The sequence below is a fragment of the Phaethon aethereus genome (assembly GCF_964289735.1).
Source record: "Phaethon aethereus genome assembly, chromosome: 3".
Taxonomy (NCBI): Eukaryota; Metazoa; Chordata; class Aves; order Phaethontiformes; family Phaethontidae; genus Phaethon; species Phaethon aethereus.
The window spans coordinates 74,825,889-74,846,912 of NC_138576.1; the positions used below are offsets into that span (position 1 = coordinate 74,825,889).

Consider the following 21,024-nt stretch of genomic DNA (forward strand, 5'->3'; position numbering starts at 1 on the left):
GCTCACACTTGAGGAAAATGCTTTCCACTACACCATCTCTATTCAGAGGTATTGGCCAAGTATTTCAATCACAAAAACAACTAAGGGTTGGTACTACCAATTAGCCAAACATCAGAAGGACATTTAACTCCCAGGGTGGATCTGATGTCACGCGAACAGAATTATTTTTACAACTTCAGCAATATGCATTTAGTCAAACCTCAGATATATTGACAGGGAACACATGGAAAACTGCTACACCAATTTCACTACTTTTTCTGCTCTTTGGAGATACGCGGTTGCTTCAGTTCCACAGAGCACTACCACTCATTTGTACAGCGGAAAAGAAACTTGAATAAAACTGCAGGAGTCTTTTTCTAAAGATACTCTTCAGCTGCAAGCTGTCTAAACAACATCCAGAGCTGCGATTTAAACATGAACCTATGAAAGAAAACAATGCTTTTCTCTTCCAACTTTTTCTTGCCTTTAGAAGACACTGACAGTATTTGGAAACCCAAGGTTTAAGTATTCTTTATACAGAGTTTTGGGAATATAGAAAGAAAACCCCGTAAGGGTATTATTCAAATACCTTTTTAGGCCTTCTTTTTTCCCCCCAGGCTGACAAAATGGTCTACATGGGCTAACAGGTCTGGAAACGTGTATGTTTTTCAGGAAAGGGAACAGAAAGCAGAGATTCTGAAGAAAAAGTGAGGGAGCGTATGGGCAGCCAGCCAGCAACTCCTCTGACACATCACTTTAAATTAAAAAAAGAACAGGAAATTAGTTACAGTGTCTGCCAAATTTCTACCTTTAGGATTGACTGAACATGCAAGTACACCAATCTACCTGTCTGCAAACAAATCCCACCATTTCAAAGTCAAAGAGATCTCCTCCTTGGGGCACAGAGTTCCAAAACAATGTGATACAAACTCGCAGCCTAAAAACTTTTTTCTCAGCCTGGCTGCTCTTGAGGTTTCTTTACCACAGCTCATACCTCCTTTCCAAGTTAAGCTCCTCCCAGACAGTTTAAGCCCAGTAAGGCACCAATAATTAACATCTAGGATTACTCTTAAATAGTTTGAAAATCCTTTTGAAAGGGCTATGCAGCATCAGTAAATAATTATAGCACAATTATCAACTTTTTCAATGTCTGCCTTCTAAATATTTTTCATGTACCAAAAAGCATCTCATTCTTACTAATTATGTTTTCTACTCCCTTACTTCTAGCTGAAGAATGGAAAACCACCCAGAATTTCACCACACTGTTTGACAGGCTAGGACGTACTTCACAAGTCTCCAAACTGCAAAAAGGAAGGGGGAAGGGAACAAGAGGAAAGCAAGAAAGGAAGAAAACCCAAGAGAGAAAAGAGGTACAGATCAATTTGACAGTATTTGGATGGCAACATTACCTGGGAGAGTGGGGGGTTGGACACAGACACACACACCCACAATCTCAGCAGCTCATTCCAAAGAGAAAGGACTTTTACCAGCTGATGAAAATAGCACCTAGTAAAAATATATGTAAAAAGCCACTTAAATCAAGGCTAGGTTTCAACCAGAAACCATAACAGCCACATTTTTTGATACAGTACTTTGAAAGCAGAATTGTAGGTCCTTGGCAAAAATCTCAGCCTGTTCACAACAAAATCAATAGCAAAATCTCACCGACTTTCATGATAGGGGGTAATGGAGCCAGAGCCTGACAGAATCTATTGTATGGTTTTACTTTTGAAAATTGTACTATAGAAGAGGCAACTGATAACACTTGCTGCTTAAACTGCAGAAGTTTCCTCTTATAGAGCTATTTACCTACCAATGTACATGTTTCAATTATATATTCTGCACATCTCCCTTTCAAGCAGCTAGCAAACAGGCTGCAGGAAAATACACAAAGACAAAAATTCAGTGCTGCAGTCTGTTTAGAAACCATTACAAAAATCCCTAAAACTAAAATCTAAATATTCATGTTGATAACAATTCAAATACCATGCTTAATTTGAAGGACAAACAATGCTACCACTTCAGTTAAAAATAGCACATCTTGAAAATTTAAAATTAGACACTTATGAACTGAAAACTATCAAGTACATGAAGTGTATATTCATACTGCATAAACTGTCAGGGAAAACAATAAAAAAAAAGGAAGATCATGAAGTTAGAATGTGCTAAGTAAAATAATGAAATTGGTTTTGTCCAGGTGTATAGCAGATTCAAATTAGAAAATGACATTTTTTCTGTGGTAAATATGACGAGAGGCAAGGAGAAGAAAAGGAAAATATGCTCTTGAAATTCCTTCACTACCTTTGCCTTGAATTTAATTCATACTAATTGTACATAGGAAGCAATTTCTTATTAAGATGATGGTGCTCATTTCCTTATCCCTATAGGAAGAAGTGTCCTCAACACAAAGGAATTGCTCCCTTATTTTCCATATTCTAGATCAATACTATTAGCCATTACATCAATTCGAGCCACTGAGAAATCTATAAAACAAGTTCTCATAGAAACAATTAGTTCTCCTGGACAAATCTGTGCTCCTTCCAAAACCAAAACCATCACACAGACAGAGGAAGGATATACTGCAATGGCTTATTTCCTGTTAGACACCATAGGAATTGATTTAATGAATCCAGCAGTTGCATAAGCAGCTCTTTTTAATATACACGAGTTTAGAATATAAATTCTCTTCTAAGTAAGTTTCCAGCTCTAAGATGAAATAATTCCTTAGGGAAACACCTCAATCCTTTACAACTTCCTATATAGGTGAATTAATACCTGCTACTGAAGGCTCATACGAAAACCACATGATTTCGTAAGTGCTATAATATTTTCACCCACACTATCACATACTTGCTACAATATCAAGCCAACTTCAACAAAAGATTAAGACTGCCTCCAATTATGATAATCTCTGCTTTCAGAAATATGCATAAAACTTACCTCTGACAAGTGGTATTGCAGATTATCTAAACTCCATTGGAAAAATATCCCAAACTGGTTCAATCCTACACAGTGCTACTCATCCTTACAGAAGTAAACGAGCACTGAGGCCAGTAGCCTGGGAGTACCCAGGAGCAAGCCTGGCTCAGCTGATTTCCATCGCAGCCTGGCTCAGATGATTTTCATTGCTACCTGATAGCAATTAAGTTAGTTCCCTTCCTTCCACTTTGCAGCACGTGCATGTGTTTCTATCAAAAAGAATAAAGTCATTTTCCTGGGGAATTATTGCATCAGGACCCAAAGTACTACTGAAAGGAGAATTTTTCAGCATTGCTTCAAGCACTGAGTTTTCAGACCACAAATCTGGGAAATATAGTCAACTTTTTAGGAGAATTCTGCCATAACCTTTGCCAGGGATACCAACGTTACTTCTTGAAGAGATACAAAATGAGTGACTGTGGGTTTTGTTTGGTTTTGACATTATTGGCACACACACATTTTATTCCTTCTAGTCACTGGCTGCATGAAGCATGTTCTTATTGCAATTTTTAGAGCTAGACAGAAGCCAGCTAATAGTATTCTTGTCAAACTTCCTCTTGCTCCATCCTACTCCACAAGCTACAGAGCATTATTTTTACCACTGTGTAAATACCAAGTATATGTGAAAATCCTCTCTCTGAAATACTCCCTTGGCAAAAACTTATTTAGAAGTTATCACAGGAAAGTCCAATAAATTTTCTTCACATGAAAATAACAAAGCAGGTGAAATCAAAACTACTCTTTTTCCAGATCAGTACTTAAAAGGGGCCTATAAGAAAGATGGGGACGGACTATTTAGCAGGGCCTGTAGTGACAGGACAAGGGCTGATGGTTTTAAACTACAAGAGGGCAGATTTAGACTAGATCTAAGGAAGAAATTTTTCACAGTGAGGGTGGTGAAACACTGGCCCAGGTTGCCCAGAGAGGTGGTAGATGCCCCATCCCTGGAAACATTCCAGGTCAGGTTGGACGGGGCTCTGAGCAACCTGGTCTAGTTGAAGCTGCCCCTGCTCACTGCAGGGGGGTTGGACTAGATGGCCTTTAAAGGTCCCTTCAACCCAAACTATTCTATGATTCTATGATCTCTTGGTATATAGTTTCAGTCACACTTCTTTATTTTCTGTTTTTCTCCTTTTTTGTACATTAACACCTTAAAATGAACAAACCTTCTTGGTTAGTAATTTCCACATTCTCTTTATTAACCCTTGAGTTTCTTCAGGTTAGTGTTTAAAATGAGATTTCCTTGTGATGGTCTGATATGAGAGAGAATGTAGACTCACGGGCTGAAATAGTGACTCATTCTTATCTTTAGGTTGAAATTTTTAGCCTAGGGACTAGCACATGAAGATCTGTGACAGACCTTCTCAAGGGCAAATCTGATTCTTGATGATTCTTTATTCTGGTACTTCTCATTCCCTAGCTATGGAAAAACCCCTGCTAAACTAATAGCTGGATATTTTGGGGGAAACCTTAAGTACAAGGTATAAAAAAGATGAGAGATGCACTTGTATAAAAATTCTCAATGCAGTACAACACAAGCAGTTATCAGTAGAGCAAATTTAAACAAAATTTGTAGAAAAACATTTTAGCAACCACTAAACAATTGGACAAGAATTCAAAGATACTGCAATTAGAAGCAATTACCATGATCACATGATAAGCACTAAAAAATTATGCCAAAAAAATATTTCAACATTTTTCCACTGAACTCATAACTTTTTATGAGGTTACAACTTATTTTTTTAACAATATGTTCAGTCTTGCTTCAAAAAGACCAAGTCAGTCCCATAGAGACACTCCACAGCTATACTACATCCTCCTTTTCTTACATCGATCCCTTCTTTCTGCCGCAGAACTGGGGCTGGAGGGACTGTGGATAACTGCAACTTGTGGCAGTTTTAAGACTGAAGTTTTTAAGATCGAAGTCTAGAGCTTTTGAGAACTACTTGGGCTCAGCCACCTGTGTTGGTGGATGGGAAGGCTGCTGGGGACACTGAGCGCAAAGGAGAGAGAAGGGACAGCCCCACTCTCCCAAGTGGGAGAGAAAGCTTCTCATCAGATAGGGGGGGGGACAGAGAAGGACCCAACTTACAGCCCAAGACGCTGGGGCAGCAGGAGAGAAAGATGCAATGGAACTCATACAGGGCTTGGGGTGGGATGGGATTGGGTGGGGTGGGATGGGATCAAGTGAGAAAGACACAGCATTGTCTCAAGCTCTACAAAGAGGTATTGCTGCATCAGTTCTGTCTTCCCACCCAAACAGACCATGGTTAATGCTCCTCAGATTTGTTGAGTGAATGTAGATTGGGGGGAAAAATGTTAGGGAGACCTAAGGCAAAATATGTACATTCTTGAGTGGGAAAGAGATTGCTCTTAGGGAAGAAGACAGAGTGCCTTGAGGCAGACTTGGGGGAGATGATTTAGAAGAAGTCGGGGAATGGGTACACAGAGGGCTCTGGGACAGCAGGGCTGGGAGATGTGGAGCCAAGGGACAGGAGCTTGCTAATGCAGAAGAGTCACTCCCAGAAACATTATCCACAAACCAAAGGCACTGATGCAGAACTGGCTCCCACTCCTAGTTTTGGTTTTTGAGTTGTTGTTTTTTTCTCTATGGAATATTGACTTAATTAAGTTTTTGGTTTATACTGGCTTTTGGCCGCCTTCACAGCATGAATAGCCTAGCTCCAGCTCTCAGCCACTGAAGTTCTCAATGCCTTTTTCTGCTAATAAAAATACTTCCTTCCGTGCATGTGAGAGTATGGCCAAGTGGCCACTTAACTAACTCTGGGAAAAAAACAGTACAAGCTTTTCTTAGTCCCTGACTGAAAGGCAAGGTTTTTTCCAGCTTTTTAACTCTTTCCTTAACCACACCAAATTTACCGTGTGGTTTCGGAGGCACAGACATCAGAACCAGACAATTTTCCCATAAAGTTCCAACTGACATGATATGCAGCGATAGCACCACATCCCTGCTTCAGGCTATGGATCCTCAAAATCAACACAATTCTTCTTGGGGAAAAAAAGAACTTGTGGAAGGCATACATTTGTACCCAGTTGTAAGTCTTACTTGCTATATATTATTGCCGTTTCTCCCTGATTTTAAGTTGCTGAGAGGGCAGCTGTAAATGACTGTGTACTTGACTCCAGCCAATCCACATCAGTGGCGATTTCAGAGAATATTTACTAAACATTTATTCTAGCACAAACCTGTAAGATCGATGCTCAGAAGTCTGCCTCGCTGCTGTTCAAGCTGCTAACGGTGATATTTAAATCCCTGAAAAGTTCTGATTCTTTTTTTTTGCATGCTACTGCTGGGTTTATCGTTCTCATCTCATGTCATCCTGTTCTCAACCACCACCACTATTGCAGTCGGTGAGGGGGTGCTTGTTGGCAGACTTAAATTCGAACACTTCACGCCAAACCCAGCAGCACATGAAGTCACTGGCAAAACCCCCACTGACTTCACTGGGAATGCGACCAACTGGAGGAGCAAGGCTCCCGCGAGAGGCATGCGTCACTGCCACGCACCGTCATTCGCATCCTGCTGGGTTTGTGAGAACCAGGACGGACGAGATGCTGTTTGAAGGCCCTTCTACTTGTGTTTCACGTGACGCACCACTTCTCTTTTGTTCTGCAAAATCGTAAGAAAAGGTTTTTGCTATCTGCAAGTAACAAACCGAAGAGGCTGGATGAGGCACTGGAGACAGTTTTGGGCCAGCTCGGCTCGCAGCCTGCCAGTGTCAGGGAAGGTTCACTCGATTCTCTCCTTCCTTCTGCGCAGCCGGTCCCAAAATAACGCGGCAGCGCTAAACATAGCGCCGCCGTGCTCTTTTAATAAACGACAATTCTTGCAGCGTGTACAAGCCACCACGTTTGTCAAGATAAGCACATCAATACGAGATGTCATTAGCCTAGACAAGGAGATTGAACCAGACAGCTTTGTCAAACACCAAGCAAAAGGGCTCATTCAAACTGACAAAGCAAGAAATTTAAAAGTTGAACCTACCAGTCTAGTCCTCTCCTGCTTTGAATGAGTCTCAAACCAGTAAGCGAGCTCCTCTAACTGATATAATAAATTCATTCCTAATCTGCAATAACAATATTCCTGTCACTTCAAACCCCTCTGCTGCACTTTTCAAAAATTCTGTAATAGCTGTTAGTATGTTTCAGATGATACATATGGATCTATATACCTTTAGTGGATAGGGACTCTTCATAATGGCATATGCACATGGGGTATGATTAACACGAAAAATTAGCAGGCATAACTAATTGCCATATAGCCAAGTAACTGGTAATTCCTCGATAGCTCTTCTGTTGCTTACACGTAAGGGAGTTTACTCTTAACTGTAAGGCAACGGACAAAGATGCTGCAATAGTGGGTCCCAATGCTTCATCTGTCTAAAATTTTTCACGACTTTAGGCAAATTTTTCAATTTCGAATCTGAAAGCAGGGACACAGCTGCCCTGTATATTATATGTGAGATAGTGGTATTGGTCATAAACAAAACTAGAAACATGGTTCACAAGATTACTTTGTCGGTGAGAAATTATCTTGGGTTCTTTGGTATTCCACACACGCGGTTGTGTGCAGGGGCTTCATCATCCTCCATATGGCGGAGACAGAAGCTCTGGGGGTGGAGGTATCAACAGAAATATTTTCCTTAAAATGGGTTTTTGCCTCAGGAAGACCAAACTATGATCACTAAACTTATTTAAAACAAGACAGGTTTATTGGTGTGCGGGAGTGAAACTGGTAGCTAGACTTTTGCCACACCAGTGGTGGTGTCCATGTTGAGGGGCAGTACACACACAAAACCCCACATTATGTGAGAAAATTCAGTGCAGCTTTGCACCACAGAGGTCTGACTGAATCATGTTCTTTGGGGGAAGAAGAAGCCTTCAGGGAACCACCAGAGGCCAGGCATTTCCCTTGTGCCAGGGACCTGCAAGTTTAGCTTTCCCTTCAAACTTAAGGCGGTGTGGAGGACGAAGGAAGGATGCCCCTCGCAGCCGCAGGCGGCTCAGCCCCGCACAGCTCCTCGGAGCTGGGAGCCACACGCTCCCCTTCTCCTCCGCCAGCCCCACTGCCACCAGGGCCGAGCAAAGACACCGACCATGATCGCAGAAAGGGGATGAGAAGGCTGTGGAGCTGACACCATCCTCCCTCGGGACTCCACCTTTAATATACCCTGATGAGATCTTCCTCCCCTCAAAACTGAGAGATAATGAAACCCAGAAAGATTTACATTCAACGTTTCCAGAGGAGATTGAATACACTTTAAAATATTCAGGAACAAGTCAAATGTAAATATGGCACAGTAACATATTATTCATATTCTGCAACGTTTCACCTTAATGGTCTGATTGGAAGAAGTTCTTTTCCAGTTTGTTTCCTGTGTGGTTAATAAACTGGGACTTTGAAACAACTGCTCAATAAACGAGGTGGTATATTTTCTTTAAAAGAAAAGAGAGTTATGAAGTCAAAGGCAAATTCAGTGGTTTACTTATATAAAATACCTTTTCACTTCCTGAACATTGCCTGTAGCTTTGCTAATTTATTGCCATGAAAATATTGTTACTACTTAATGCACTAGTACTTCTGTCAATAGGCAGCCTTCCCCAAGGCATATTTGAGAACGCTTTGCTAATCAGAGTTGATGCAGTTATTCCAAAGCAGCCAGGTCTTTAGAAGAAGGTTCATGTTTAATTCTAGTACGGGTGAGTGTTGCCATTTCTTCAAAGCACAATATTTTTAATTCGCTGAATTCACTTCTGTAGATATCTGAAGCGCTGACTACATTATCCAGCCTCAGACTCAGCTTGAACCAGTATATTTCAAAGCAGCATTGCTGGCATCTCTACCTCTTAACATTTAACTTATGTGAAATATTCCTCATTTTGTGGTGGCAAGGATTAAACAAAGATTTAATCACAACCACAAATCTGTGCTATATTATTAGCACGGAACCTAAAAATATGTGGTCGGGTATCTACGCAGATGCTCACTTGGAACTGACTTCCTACTTTTTTTACATCTGCTTGAACTCTTGAGATCATGACCTCAAATGCAGCTGAATTTTTAGTCTTTGTTTTCCAAGCATGCTGATAATCATGAACAGCAGTGAGTGACAATGAGGTCACGCACACATACATATGTCACACTACAGTTTTATTCTCTCTAATAAATATTGAAACCTACATGAGTGTAGCTTCACTAAGGCTAAGCAAATTGTCTTAATTGGTGTGGGAGCTTTTAATGCATGTATGTTTTTAGTGATTTTTAATGCATTTGCAATTCTCTGCAGATGAAAAATTGAATAAAGTTCCTCAAGAAACAGGTCAGGCCATTTATTTCAATTAGAAACAGTAATGAAATTCCAGTAAACTATTAAATGTCACTTAATCTATATTTGAGATAAATAGAATACTTAATTTCTGTTGGCATGTTCCACAACAAGGTACCTTACTTGTCTTTATATTGACAAAATTGGTGCTCCTCTGCTTTCCCTACCACAGTGACATTTAGTTGACATTACTCCTGCTCAAACCCAGCATGGACATAATCCATTTTGCAACAAGCCCACCAAGGCAAGAAGTGTCTCCGTACGGAGGTAAAGGCTCTAATTCCTCTGATCCAGCTGGTGCAGGTCAGTGCTGCACCTTCCTTCATTCATCTTGACGGGAGGCGGGGGGGCTGCTCATTTTGGTTTCCTTCTGCCATCAGTTCATCCCCCAAAACTTCTACATGGCAAAAGAACATTAATGCTATTCCTACACTGGACACAATTAAGTTCCTAATTAAGGACAGAATTACAAGGATAATTTTTTAAAGCAGCTGGATGTTTTGAGATGACACAGATGTTTCACTTGACTCAGAGAGGTACCACGGGTTCTTGTTCGAAGGGCATGCAAGCCCATCACCTCCTCAAGAAGTTTCTTAGATATATGAGACTTCTGAGGCTACCAGCCAGCAACAGCAGGAGTGAAACTAAAACAGAAGGCTTTGAGTATTAAGGAGCATTACCAACATGGAACAAAATCTGACTTCTGTAGAGTTCTCCTCAGTTACAGTCATATTCCTTGGTTGATACCTGAAAAATATATAAGATGTAATTTGAGGAGGTGAGGCCTTGTTCTAATTCTCCATGGAAATAATCAAGATGGCTTGTGATAATTCTCCATGTCTGAAGTCGCCCACACACATGGCTTCAATTCAAAGTTTGCATGTCTAAGAGATTTATAGTAAGCTCTGCTAAGTAGTTGTTAGTCATTTCTGCTGACTGCAATCAAACTAAGTTAAACTAAAATTTACCATGCCAATATATTTCTATCCTTCCCACTCTGCAGTTTCACCCTTCATCTGAAAATACAGCAACAACACTGGAAGGACAGCAAAAGGACGCTTTTAACACCTCCACAGCCACATCCAATACTCATTTTTATCTTTTGACACACCTACAGCTCAGGCAGCTAGCAAAAGGCTGTAAACAAGACAGAGGAGGAGCACTTCCAGTTCTCAGGGACTTTTTCAAACAAAATTCCAAAATTGTCGGAGAACTGCTAACCGAACAAATGAAGTTTTCTTCAGGAAACAAGTAAAATGCATATACATATATACATACCCACACAAACATGCTCCTCCATTCATCGATACTACTTTCCATTCATAGACATTAAGAGAAAAGATGATGGCATTCTCTGTGTAAGCCATGGAGGGAAGCAGAAAGCTAGTTAGCTGCTCAGCAGCACCAGAAATCCAAATACATGTCAAATAGGTCAGTGTCTAGTGTCCTGCTCCAGAATACCCACAGGACCATCTGTAGATGGACATGTGATAAATGCATTCAAAAAACTTGACACAAACCTCAAGCTGATTCTTTAATCCTGTGCACAGCAGAGAATGCGTCCAGTTTCTTTTGACATGCAGAAGTCCGTACACTGCATATTGTATACGAAAAGTATAATCCAGGTTGCTTTAATTACATCCACAATTTTCTAAAGTTCTGGGGGTTTTTTTGGTTTTGGTTTTGTTTTTAAAGACACTGTTGTTATAATATGGGTCTTTCCCAAATGAAAGAATACAATATTTCATTTTTCTTTCTCTAAACAACATCCAATGAATAATGTACAGTGACGTGATCTTTGGCTATTCCCTTTAAGCCATTTTGGAGATGGATTGCTACAGTGGGTGGCATTCAGAATAACACATTTGCCCAGCCAAAGCCAGGACACACATGTTGAGCAACACACACTCAAATCTTGCCAGCTTTATGGTTTCTTACAACATGCTATGATGTGAAGTGATTCACACTGAGGAGATGGAGAAAGTTTTTCTATTACTGTAAAAAAATGATGTTATATGCATTTATCATCCAAAATAAATACATTGACACCACAGGCTGAAATAAAACTAGGAAAGTAAGCTTGGTTCCTCTTTCTATTTCAAAATACTGCATTTAGATTTAAACCAATTAAAGCTGAGTGATGCTTTCTGTGTAAGACGAGCTTGCCCTGACAGTTAATCTACACTATTATCAGACCCATCGAATTAAAATAAGGTGAGCTAAAGAAGAAATCAACGCCAAAAATTTGAATTTCCTTGATGTCATATGTTGGCATCTTAGAAATGTTATAATTCCTATGGAGGAAGTATAGAAGGGAGAAGGCAGAAGATCCACTTGGTAAAACAGAATTGGTGACTATGAACAAAGTCAAAAGGAAGAAGTGAAATGTAGCTATGGAGGTGGGTAATGTGCTGCAGGCACGCGGACAAGCCAGAACTCCCACCGAAGTTCTTTCATAAAAGACATGTAATGGTAATTTCAGAAGGGTATCGGTCCAGACTTCAAAGGGAGAGGAAAAAAAATCTCTCCAAAATGATGCATTAACTTTCGGAAGATGCTGTACTTAGACTAGATGTTCATGGATGTTTTGTTAGGTTTGGCTACTGCCCTATCAGATACCATACACTGTCTCTGACAATGTCATCAGCCAGATGTTTCAGGAAAGGAGAACAAATAAATTACTCAAACCAGTCAGCTGTGCTGTGCTTGTGAACTGACTACTGGCCCTCTACCACCAACCTGTTTAAAAATTGAAGTCCTGAAACTTAGTGTCCTACCAGTCTTACTATCTGCACTTCCACATTGTTATCCAAGTTGAATTTCACTCATTATCCTCACACCCAGGTCCCCTACTGCAGATAATTCATTCTCAATTTTAATTCCTCACGTTTCTGTAAACCCAGACCTGCAGACTTCCCCATCACCTTGCTTCCATACCTTCATAAGCTTTTCAGCGGTAAAAAGTACCCAGAAGCTGAAGGTCAACTGCAACTGCTCAGTCTTGCTGAAAAATCAGACTTCAAATCATTAATAAAAATAAAGGCAACCTGGGTCATCAAACAACTTTGAGGCACTTCATTCTGAACTCTGAAGCAACCATGCATTATAATACCTTGTTTTCTTTCACAAATCATTTTCTCCCCCATGGTATTACCCATTTAATTCTGTCGCTTTATTTATTCTGCGTATGATGTTTTCAGCAGAAAACGTACAGAAGACTTTCGACAAAATAATTTCCATCTTCCAAACTACATTAATCTCAGGTTTTAACCTTTTCAAAGGATAAGAATTAGGTAAATATTGGGGTTTCATCAAATTGGAATATGGAAACTTCTGAGACCTGCACTTCCCTGGCCTTTTCGCAGACTCTCTGTTCTGGATGTAGACCGACCCGCGCTGGAGCGGCTGAGGAAGAGTTTTGACATTCACCAATCACTACTCTCCTCCAGTAAATAAATCCAGGCAACAGAAGGAGCTGTTCCTCAGCCACATTACCGCTTGTTTCATGAGCCATTTCGCCAACAGAAACTGACACTAAAATATGACCTTTAAGCAAAGATGAGAGGAGCCATCGCTCTCCCTACACAATGGAAAAGTTTCACAGAAAAGAAAAACAAACAAACAAAACCACAACCATTAAGAAACGTGTCAGTTTCTGCCTTCATGCCCCAAAACTAGAGTGGAATAAAAGAACTGGTTAATGAAAATAAAAATTGAGGCGACACTGAACCACAGCGCAATGCTGCCAAACCACCCTCTATGTCCGCACCAGGCCAACAAGCGTTGGTGGGTCTGACCTGCATTGGCCCCGCTCCTCTTCACACCTGGCTGGTGATAAGTCCCGAAAACGGCAGGGGCACAGCTGAGACACACACTGAGGACCCCCTCATCTCCAGCTGGAGGTCACCCAACCGCGGCCCGGCCCGTGGGAGGACTTGTCCAGCTGCTGCCACCACTGCCCCACCACGCTGGGACCACGGCCCCTCCGGGGGCGCGGCCGGCGGGGCCCCGCTTACCTTGTTGGAGTAGGGGGCTTTACTCAGGTTGATGCCGTCGCGGATGAGCTTGTCCCGGATCATGATCTTCAGCTTCAGCCTGGGGTATGCGGCCAGCCCCCCGCCGCCGGGGCGGTTCCGGGGGGTCGCGCCCCGCCGGACCCCCCCCTGCCCCGCCACCCGGCGGGGGCAGCCCCCGGCGGGGGGCGGCGGCGGCGGCGGCTCCAGGGTGAAGTACAGCCCCGCCGCCGCCTCGTCCGCTGCCCTCAGCCGCCGCACCGCTTCGTGGATCCGGCGCCGGTGGTGGGGCACGGCCACGCCGATGGCGTCCAGGTCCGGGTCCCCGATCTGCTTGCAGACCTCCAGGTCGTCGTAGCCATTATCGACGAAGGACTCGGCGTACTGGGGGAGCTGCAGGGTTTTCAGCCACTCGTAGACTATGTTGGTGCACATGCTGGCTCCAAAATAATAGTGACTGCAACTTTCAGCACCGTAGCCAGCCTCCCCCTTTCCACTCCTCGCCGAAGGAAATAAAAACAAAAGCCAAAAGCTGCGATGCAACTAAAAGGTCTCAAAATCAAGGTCAAGAAATCAACATCCACCAGGGAAAAAAAAAAATAAATCCTTAAAGCAGATCAGTAGGGCATCGCAAGCACTGCTGAACGAATCACTCCTGCTTATTCCTCCTTCTGTTTTCCTACCAGCAAGTACAGCCGCTTTCTGCCACCGGAGAAGGGAGGCTCAGAGTAGAGAGAAGCAAAACGTAAGGGTGCATCCCCTAAAATCCCAAGCCGCTGCTGCACAACATCCACCCACTTTCTCTGGAAGTAATTCGCAGTCGCTGTCTCTTTTTTTCCCCCCCCTCTTCCTTTCAGTGTTAGTTTCTCTTTCTGCTTCTGTCTCACCTTCCTGCGCTCTGTCGCATGATGAATCTGTTTACTATGCGTAGCTGCTTTGGTACCCGAGCACGCTGGGGGAGAGGCGAGCGCAGGATCCCGCACCCTCGCCCGGCACGGGCCCGCAGGGTGCCGGTGTGCTGCGCCCTCCGCTCCCGGACCCCACCCGGCTGCGGGTGCGCCCGGCGGCTTTTGCTTTCCTTTTAAACGGGCCCTTTCGGATTGGGAGGAAAAAAACAAGGAATTAAAAAAAAAAAAAAAAAAGACTCCCACTCACTTTTCCGAGTTACTTTCCCAGTTCCCCTTCATCCCTGGGATAAGGATGGCTAAATGCGCTCCGCCGGCAGCAAGCCCAGGATCCGCTTTACAACCCCACTTTCTTCGCGCCGATGCCGGCGCTTGCCCTGCGGCCGCTCCGGGGCACGCACCCTGTGCCCGGCTTCCCCCGCTTCCCCCTCTCGCCCCGGTCCTCCCGCCGCTGCCCGCAGCCGCCCTGGGCAGGAGGCGACGGGGCGGGGCGGCAGCCGCCGCTCCGGGCACCCTCCGGCGGCGGCGGAGCCGGTCCGCGGCAGGTCACCGGCGCTCCCCCCGCCTGCCCCGGCTGGTGTCGGTGCTTTCCCCTCCCTGCCCGCCGTATCCCGGAGCGGTGCGCCCCTCCCGGGTCCTCCTTCCTCCCCTACCCCCGAGGCGCCTGACGCGCCACCGGCAAGATTTCCTCCGGCTCCTCCCGGTGCGGCTTCTCCCCGCTCCTCCTCCGCGCCCGTCACCCCGCTGCCAGCCCCCCCTGCCCCGGCTCTCCCCAGCGTCTTCCCAACTTTCCCCGCTGCCAGCCCGCGGTCTCTGCCGCCGGCCGCCTCCCTGCCCGACCCACCGGGGGACAAGGCAGCCCGGCCGGGCAGCGGCAGAGGGGGGCTTGCTCCCCTCGGAAAGCTACCCGGAGGGAGTGCCCGTCCGCATTCCCCCGGCAAGGCAGAGGCACCGGCGCCGAGGGGTCACGGCCCGGGGAGTTGCCCCCCAGCGCCCTTGGGACGGCGCGACTGACGGTGGCAGCGGCTCCCTCCGAGCCCCGTCGCGGCCTAAAGGCGACCCTTTCGGGGAGGGGGGGACATACACGGGGCTGTCGGCGGGGCGAGCGTTCCCCCGCACCTCCGGGAAGCTGTGAGGAGGGGCGGGAGGCGCTGGCCCGGCGCTCCCAGCCGCCGCGGGCTGCCCGGGGCCGGCGCAGGTCCCGCAACGCCGGGCTCGCAGCGCCCCCGCCAGGCCGCCGCAGAAAGCGCCGCCCGGCCCGGCCCGACCCCGCCGCCCCACCCGGCCCGGCGGGCGGCGGGGCCAGGATGGCCGGGGCTCCCCGCTCCCCTCGCCGAGCCCCAGAGCGGAGCAAGGCGTGGACGCCGGCGCCATTTTCATTTAAAACCGGTTGAAACTTGTTTTCTTACGAAAGTCCTTCTCCCACCGCAGATCGGTCAGCCCCGAGGCATGGGGTGCTCAGGGCGCCGGAGCATTTCGGGCTGGCTCTGCCTGTCGGGTCCCGTCGGAAGGGGCAGAGGCGCGGGGGCGGGGACAGCCTTACTGGGGCTGCGGGGAGCTGGGGACCGACGGCGGGGACACCCACCCTGCCTCCCCGCAACACAGGGGTGCCGGGGGGAGGGACACGCTCTCTTTTGTAATTTGATGGGGTTTATTTGTAACAGGTTTCCTGAAGGATCTTTTTTAGCCGATTTGTCCCCACATTTGGGACTTCATGGTAGTTCACCACAGGATTATGTAGCACAGCAGCATTCTCACAAAAAGCATAATACGGCAAGGTGTTTTGAAAAGGTTAGATACTCAGAAGTGGTTAAAATGCAGCCTCGGGGTGTAAAGCCTAGAGACCAGAGATTCATGTGCTAAAAGGAGAGAAAGGGAGGAACGGCATTTTATTCCTTCTAAAATCTCCTTCCATTCCTCCTCTTTTTCTGCATCTTATTCTTCCTTCCAGGCCACATAATATTTCAGACCCTCTTCTCGGGCCAGAGACAGACATTGAAGCAGCAGTTATCTTCTCTTCACAGACCTGGTGAAAGACTGACAATGCCAGAGAAATTAGCAGGGAGGTTCTGTGAACTGGAGTTGGAATTGATGGTGTGAGGGATAGCAAAACCTGAATGGTACAGCCCATATTCATTGGGCTTATTGATGGTACATACAGAATTATATAATTTTGATGTGTGCATTTTTAGAAGAGTCTTGGAAGATTTTTAAGGTATTGCAAATGTTATGATTCAGATGTGCTTGGTAAACTGCAGGTCTCCTGCCTGTAAAACGGAAGGATCTTGGCTTCTGAGGTGACCGCTGGAGGAGAAGTCGTGCACCCCCACGGGAGCGTGGAGTTTGGCATTGTGAAACTCTCTCTGGTTGTGTTTGTCATTGATTTTAGTTTCACAGAATGAGTTCATCTGGTGGCAAATACAGCAAAGTTTTATGTGACTTTGAAATACAAAAATAAACAACAATTAAAATGAAAATGTTATGACTACTTCTAAAAAGGACAATCAGAAGGCCAAAGATCAGTCCACCTCACCTCAGTCCCCAGGAAAGCTTTGGAGCAAATCTTCATGAAGCTTTGGTGGGTGGTTAGAAGGGGCATTCCTCAGGGGTTGATACTGGGGCCAGCACTGTACAACATCTTCACTGATGCCCTCAGTGACAAGGTGGAGTGCATCCTCAGCAAGTTCCCAGATGACACCAAGTTGGGAAGGGTAGTCAATATGCTGGGAAGCTAATTTGAGAGTGAAAAAGGAGAAAGGTCACAGAGAAGGGGTGCAGGAAATGGAGGCATGTTCTGAGTGACAATAGCACACTCAGTTTGAAAACCTCCTTTACGTGCTTTTATTAAATGCAAAATTATTATTAAAAATTATTAAATGCAAAAAATGTTAATTTCTGAGACATTGAACTGTGATTTCAGTCCAGCTGAAACCTAAGACTGTGCTTGCTGATTGTAAAGCCCCACCTATCTTTTGTATCTATTTACTCCCACACCTATCTATTGTGTCTATAGAACTATTAAATCAATAGGGCAGTATCACTCTAAACAGTATTTCTGTAAATGAAAGGAGCACAAGCAGACAACTAGTAAGGGTGAGATAAAGCAGGTACAGGTAAGTCTGCCTTCAAGTTCCAGGATAAACAGCAGAAAGAAGCTATGATGAGTTAAAAAGTAAATATATTAGCGCCACACATCCTGGCTTTCTTCATTTAGCATCATACTCTACTCGCATCGCGCAAATAATCATCCTCTTTCCTAGGATTACCAAAGCCTGTGCACAGGCTTATGGAAGGGTCTGTTGTCTCTGACCTTGCCAATGGACTACGTATGGAAAGATAAGCCTCCCAGAAGAAACCTGAACTGCATTGTCCTAGGAGAGACATGCAGCATGTAATAAATAATATTCTCTTACCTGTTATGAACAGGTGAAAAGAGGACACTCCGCCCCGCTTTCCATACTTTGTCATTCAAGTAAAGACCACTTCTTTCCAAGTTTATCCAAGCTTATGTTAATCAGTTCACAGTTTGATTGGAATCTATTTGAACTGTGTGGACTGTTGAATATTTGACACAATGAGCCCATAATTTCTGAAGTGCTCTGCATGGATGGATTGTCTCCACTATTTCCAAACTCAGTCTTGACTTTCTTTTTCAAATTCAACAGATAAATAAAGGTGGGAAGATATATTAGAAGTCACACCGATGATACGGGATTGCTATGTTGCAGCCACAATATATATACACATGTATGAAAAGTAAGTACAGAAGTGTTTGATATGAAGTCGCTGGTGGTTTTTACGTGTAAGCAGTTTGGTAGTGGAGGGTAAAGGACCAGATTTTTGCATTTAAGGGTAGCTTCCAGCAAAATGGATAAAAGTTATTTCTAACTTGTAATCAGAAGAATCAAGTCCAGATGAGATGCATGGCAGAAAAAAATACTGTTTTTCCTGAGGATTTTTTTCTGCTCTGAAAGCTTTGCGGGCCCACTCTGAGGAAAAACTGAGATTCCTGGCAGGTTTCACCATGTCAGACTATATTATTCATGTAATACAACATAAATGTGGTTGATACTGCCAAAAAGAATACAACACAACAATGTCAGATTTGCTTAGTAAATGTAAAGGATATTTTAAATGCATCATTGATTTAGACACCCTTTAAAGAGAGGGCATCCTACATTTACAGTGTACCAAGAAATGAAAGAGTTTAATCCTTGAAGTTCTGTTCTACTAAAATAATGTAATCCAATAGATAATCATGTATCTGACAATAATATGTGATAGATTTTGCAAAGCTATGATCACGTATTTTCTATACCATGAATATAGTATAGAAACGTGTGTGTGTGTATATATATATTATATAGTAATTTTGCTTGGGATGAGATAAATAAAAATGTAGCTGAATGCTAACTTACACTTAGGTACAAAATATATTCAGGAATCCTTAGAGCTGTTTATTTTTTGCCACCTTTATCAATACTTACTCGATTTTTGACACATTAAGGAAGCAGTGTGGGCCTTTGCTCTGGATATGTAAATACTTTTTAGTGTTTTGAACCATACATCGATGTATTTCATGGTTGAAACAAAGATAGACAAGAACACAGACACTTAGAGGAGTAATCACATAGTGGGTGAATGAGAGGAAGACCCTGAAATTAATACAATTCTGTTAAGATATTTGTGAAATTGTTCAGCTAGAAAAGGAAAGTCAGATTCACACGCAGAGTGAGGGAGTACCACATGATTGTGTTGCAATGAATAATGTGCAATGAGTGACTGCAAGCTAATGCTTCTGCACTTTTCTGAAACAACAGAAGCAGGTTCTCAAATACTTTTCTAGGTTTTCCACTAGGGCACGAGGTGAAAAACTCACACGAATGAATGGAACTGCTCATACACAACAGCAAATATTTGCAGAATCAGGCTAGTAGTTCAGGTAAATAGAGCTATTTATATGTCTGTGTAAAATGTTGCAATTATCTGACTGTACCTGGAGTACCTTGGCAAAGAGTCCAGAGGAAAGTAATGATGATGGTGAGAGAAGGTATGAAAATATCTCTCATCTAAAGTGTAAATCCTAAAGAATACATAGCAACAAAACTCAGCATCTAAAGGAAGATTTGCTTATCACAGAATCACTAAGGTTGGAAAGGACCTTCAAGATCATCAAGTCCAACCATTAATCCAGTGCCACCATGTCCCCTAAACCATGTCCTGAAGTGCCGCATCCACACGTTTTTTGAACACTTCCAGAGATGGTGACTCCACCACATCCCTGGGCAGCCTGTTCCAATGCTTAAACACTCAGTGAAGAAATTTTTCCTAATATCCAATCTAAACCTCCCCTGGCGCAACTTGAGGCCATTTCCTCTCGTCCTATCACTAGTTAGCTGGGAGAAGAGACCAACACCCACGTCGCCACAACCCCTTCTCAGGTAGTTGTAGAGAGCAATAAGGTCTCCCTTCAGCCTCCTCTTCTCCAGACTGAACAAGCCCAGTTCCCTCAGCCGCTCCTCATAAGACTTGTGCTCCAGACCCCTCACCAGCTTTGTTGCCCTTCTTTGGAAGGACTATTGAAACTCTGCAGAGAAATAAGCTTATGTATAAAGCTTAGAACTTAAAAAAATTGGTACACATCATGTCAACTGTACTAACATGAGCTGTACTAACTCTAATGAATAGTACTGACTGCTAAATATGCTGGAGATTTACTTTTCCTCATTAAAAAAACAGATTACCATTATTTTAAGTACTCTTTCATAGAAGATTAGGAAAATTTAGTTTGGAAAGGACCCCTGGGGGTCACCCAGTTCCATACCCTGCTCAGAGAAGGGCTAACTGTGAACTCGCATCAGGTTGCAGATGGGTTTGCCCAGCTGACTTCTGAAAATCTGCAGGGATGTAGATTCCTCGGCCTCTCTGGGTGGTCTCTTCCAGCACTGACCTACTCTCACCAAGAAGAATTTCTTCCTCCTGTCTGGTCAAAGCAAGTGTGACCGTTGTCTTGTGTCTTTTTGCTAAGCACTTCTAAGAAGGGCTTCGCTTTGTCTTCTCTACAGCTTTCCCCATGGATAGTGAAAGATAGCAGTTCAGTTCCCTTTGCCTTGACATCTCTAGGCTGAACAAACCAAGTTTAAAATATACAAAACTTTAAAATATACAAAAATGTGACCTCCTGCTCCAAATTTACTCACTACATTCACATTTGTAATAATTTAATGTTCACTGAGACTATCTAACTGGGAATGTAAAAGGGTATAGCTGATGAAGCATTTTTTCTCTGTCATGAAGATAGATAAAATTATTTTGGATACGAGAGTGCATTTGAAACAGAGTGGCTACTTTATTTACTGCGGTGCTCCTTCCCCATTAAAAAAAATGCAGCCATTAATTTAAGATCAAGTCTGTGATAACTAGAAGATCACTTTCTGAATGCTAGAGAAATAGAGAAGCAAATTGAATAGAAATGGGAATAAATATCCAAATCAAGGCTGTTCTTTTCCTCAGACCAAGTCCTGTAACCAGAATTCAGTCTAAAAATGTGGCCTCTTTTTCCTCAGTAACAGAAGGAGAAGATATAAGAGCCAAATTTCTTCCATGGAGCAGACAGCTCTCTATTCACCAGTCAACCTCCAACATTTTTTTTGTATGTCACTGTCAATAAGAAACTAAAACCAGCTTGCACAAATACTAGCTTCTTGGCCTTTCATGGCAAAGACTCTAGCCTGAAAGAAAACAAAATGAAAGAAAACTCTCTGAGGGAAGACCTTATCGCTCTCTACAACTACCTGAAAG

At 43.8% G+C, this 21,024-nt stretch overlaps 1 protein-coding gene across 2 annotated transcripts in view; it reads right to left on the reverse strand.

Annotated features, from left to right (window-relative positions):
- LOC309403160 (SAM and SH3 domain-containing protein 1-like) overlaps positions 1–15,074 on the reverse strand; it is a gene marked incomplete at its 5' end in the record, with an annotated part of 567,614 nt that extends 552,540 nt beyond the window's left edge. Inside the window, 2 exons of one of the 2 annotated variants that reach the window (XM_081997192.1) lie at positions 13,322–13,754; positions 14,206–14,225. In XM_081997192.1, the coding sequence (XP_081853318.1) occupies positions 13,322–13,754; positions 14,206–14,225 (453 nt within the window). Of the gene's footprint in view, positions 1–13,321 lie in introns of both variants that reach the window. The other variant, XM_081997193.1, reaches the window with a different exon arrangement.
- Positions 15,075–21,024: the final 5,950 nt, after the last annotated feature.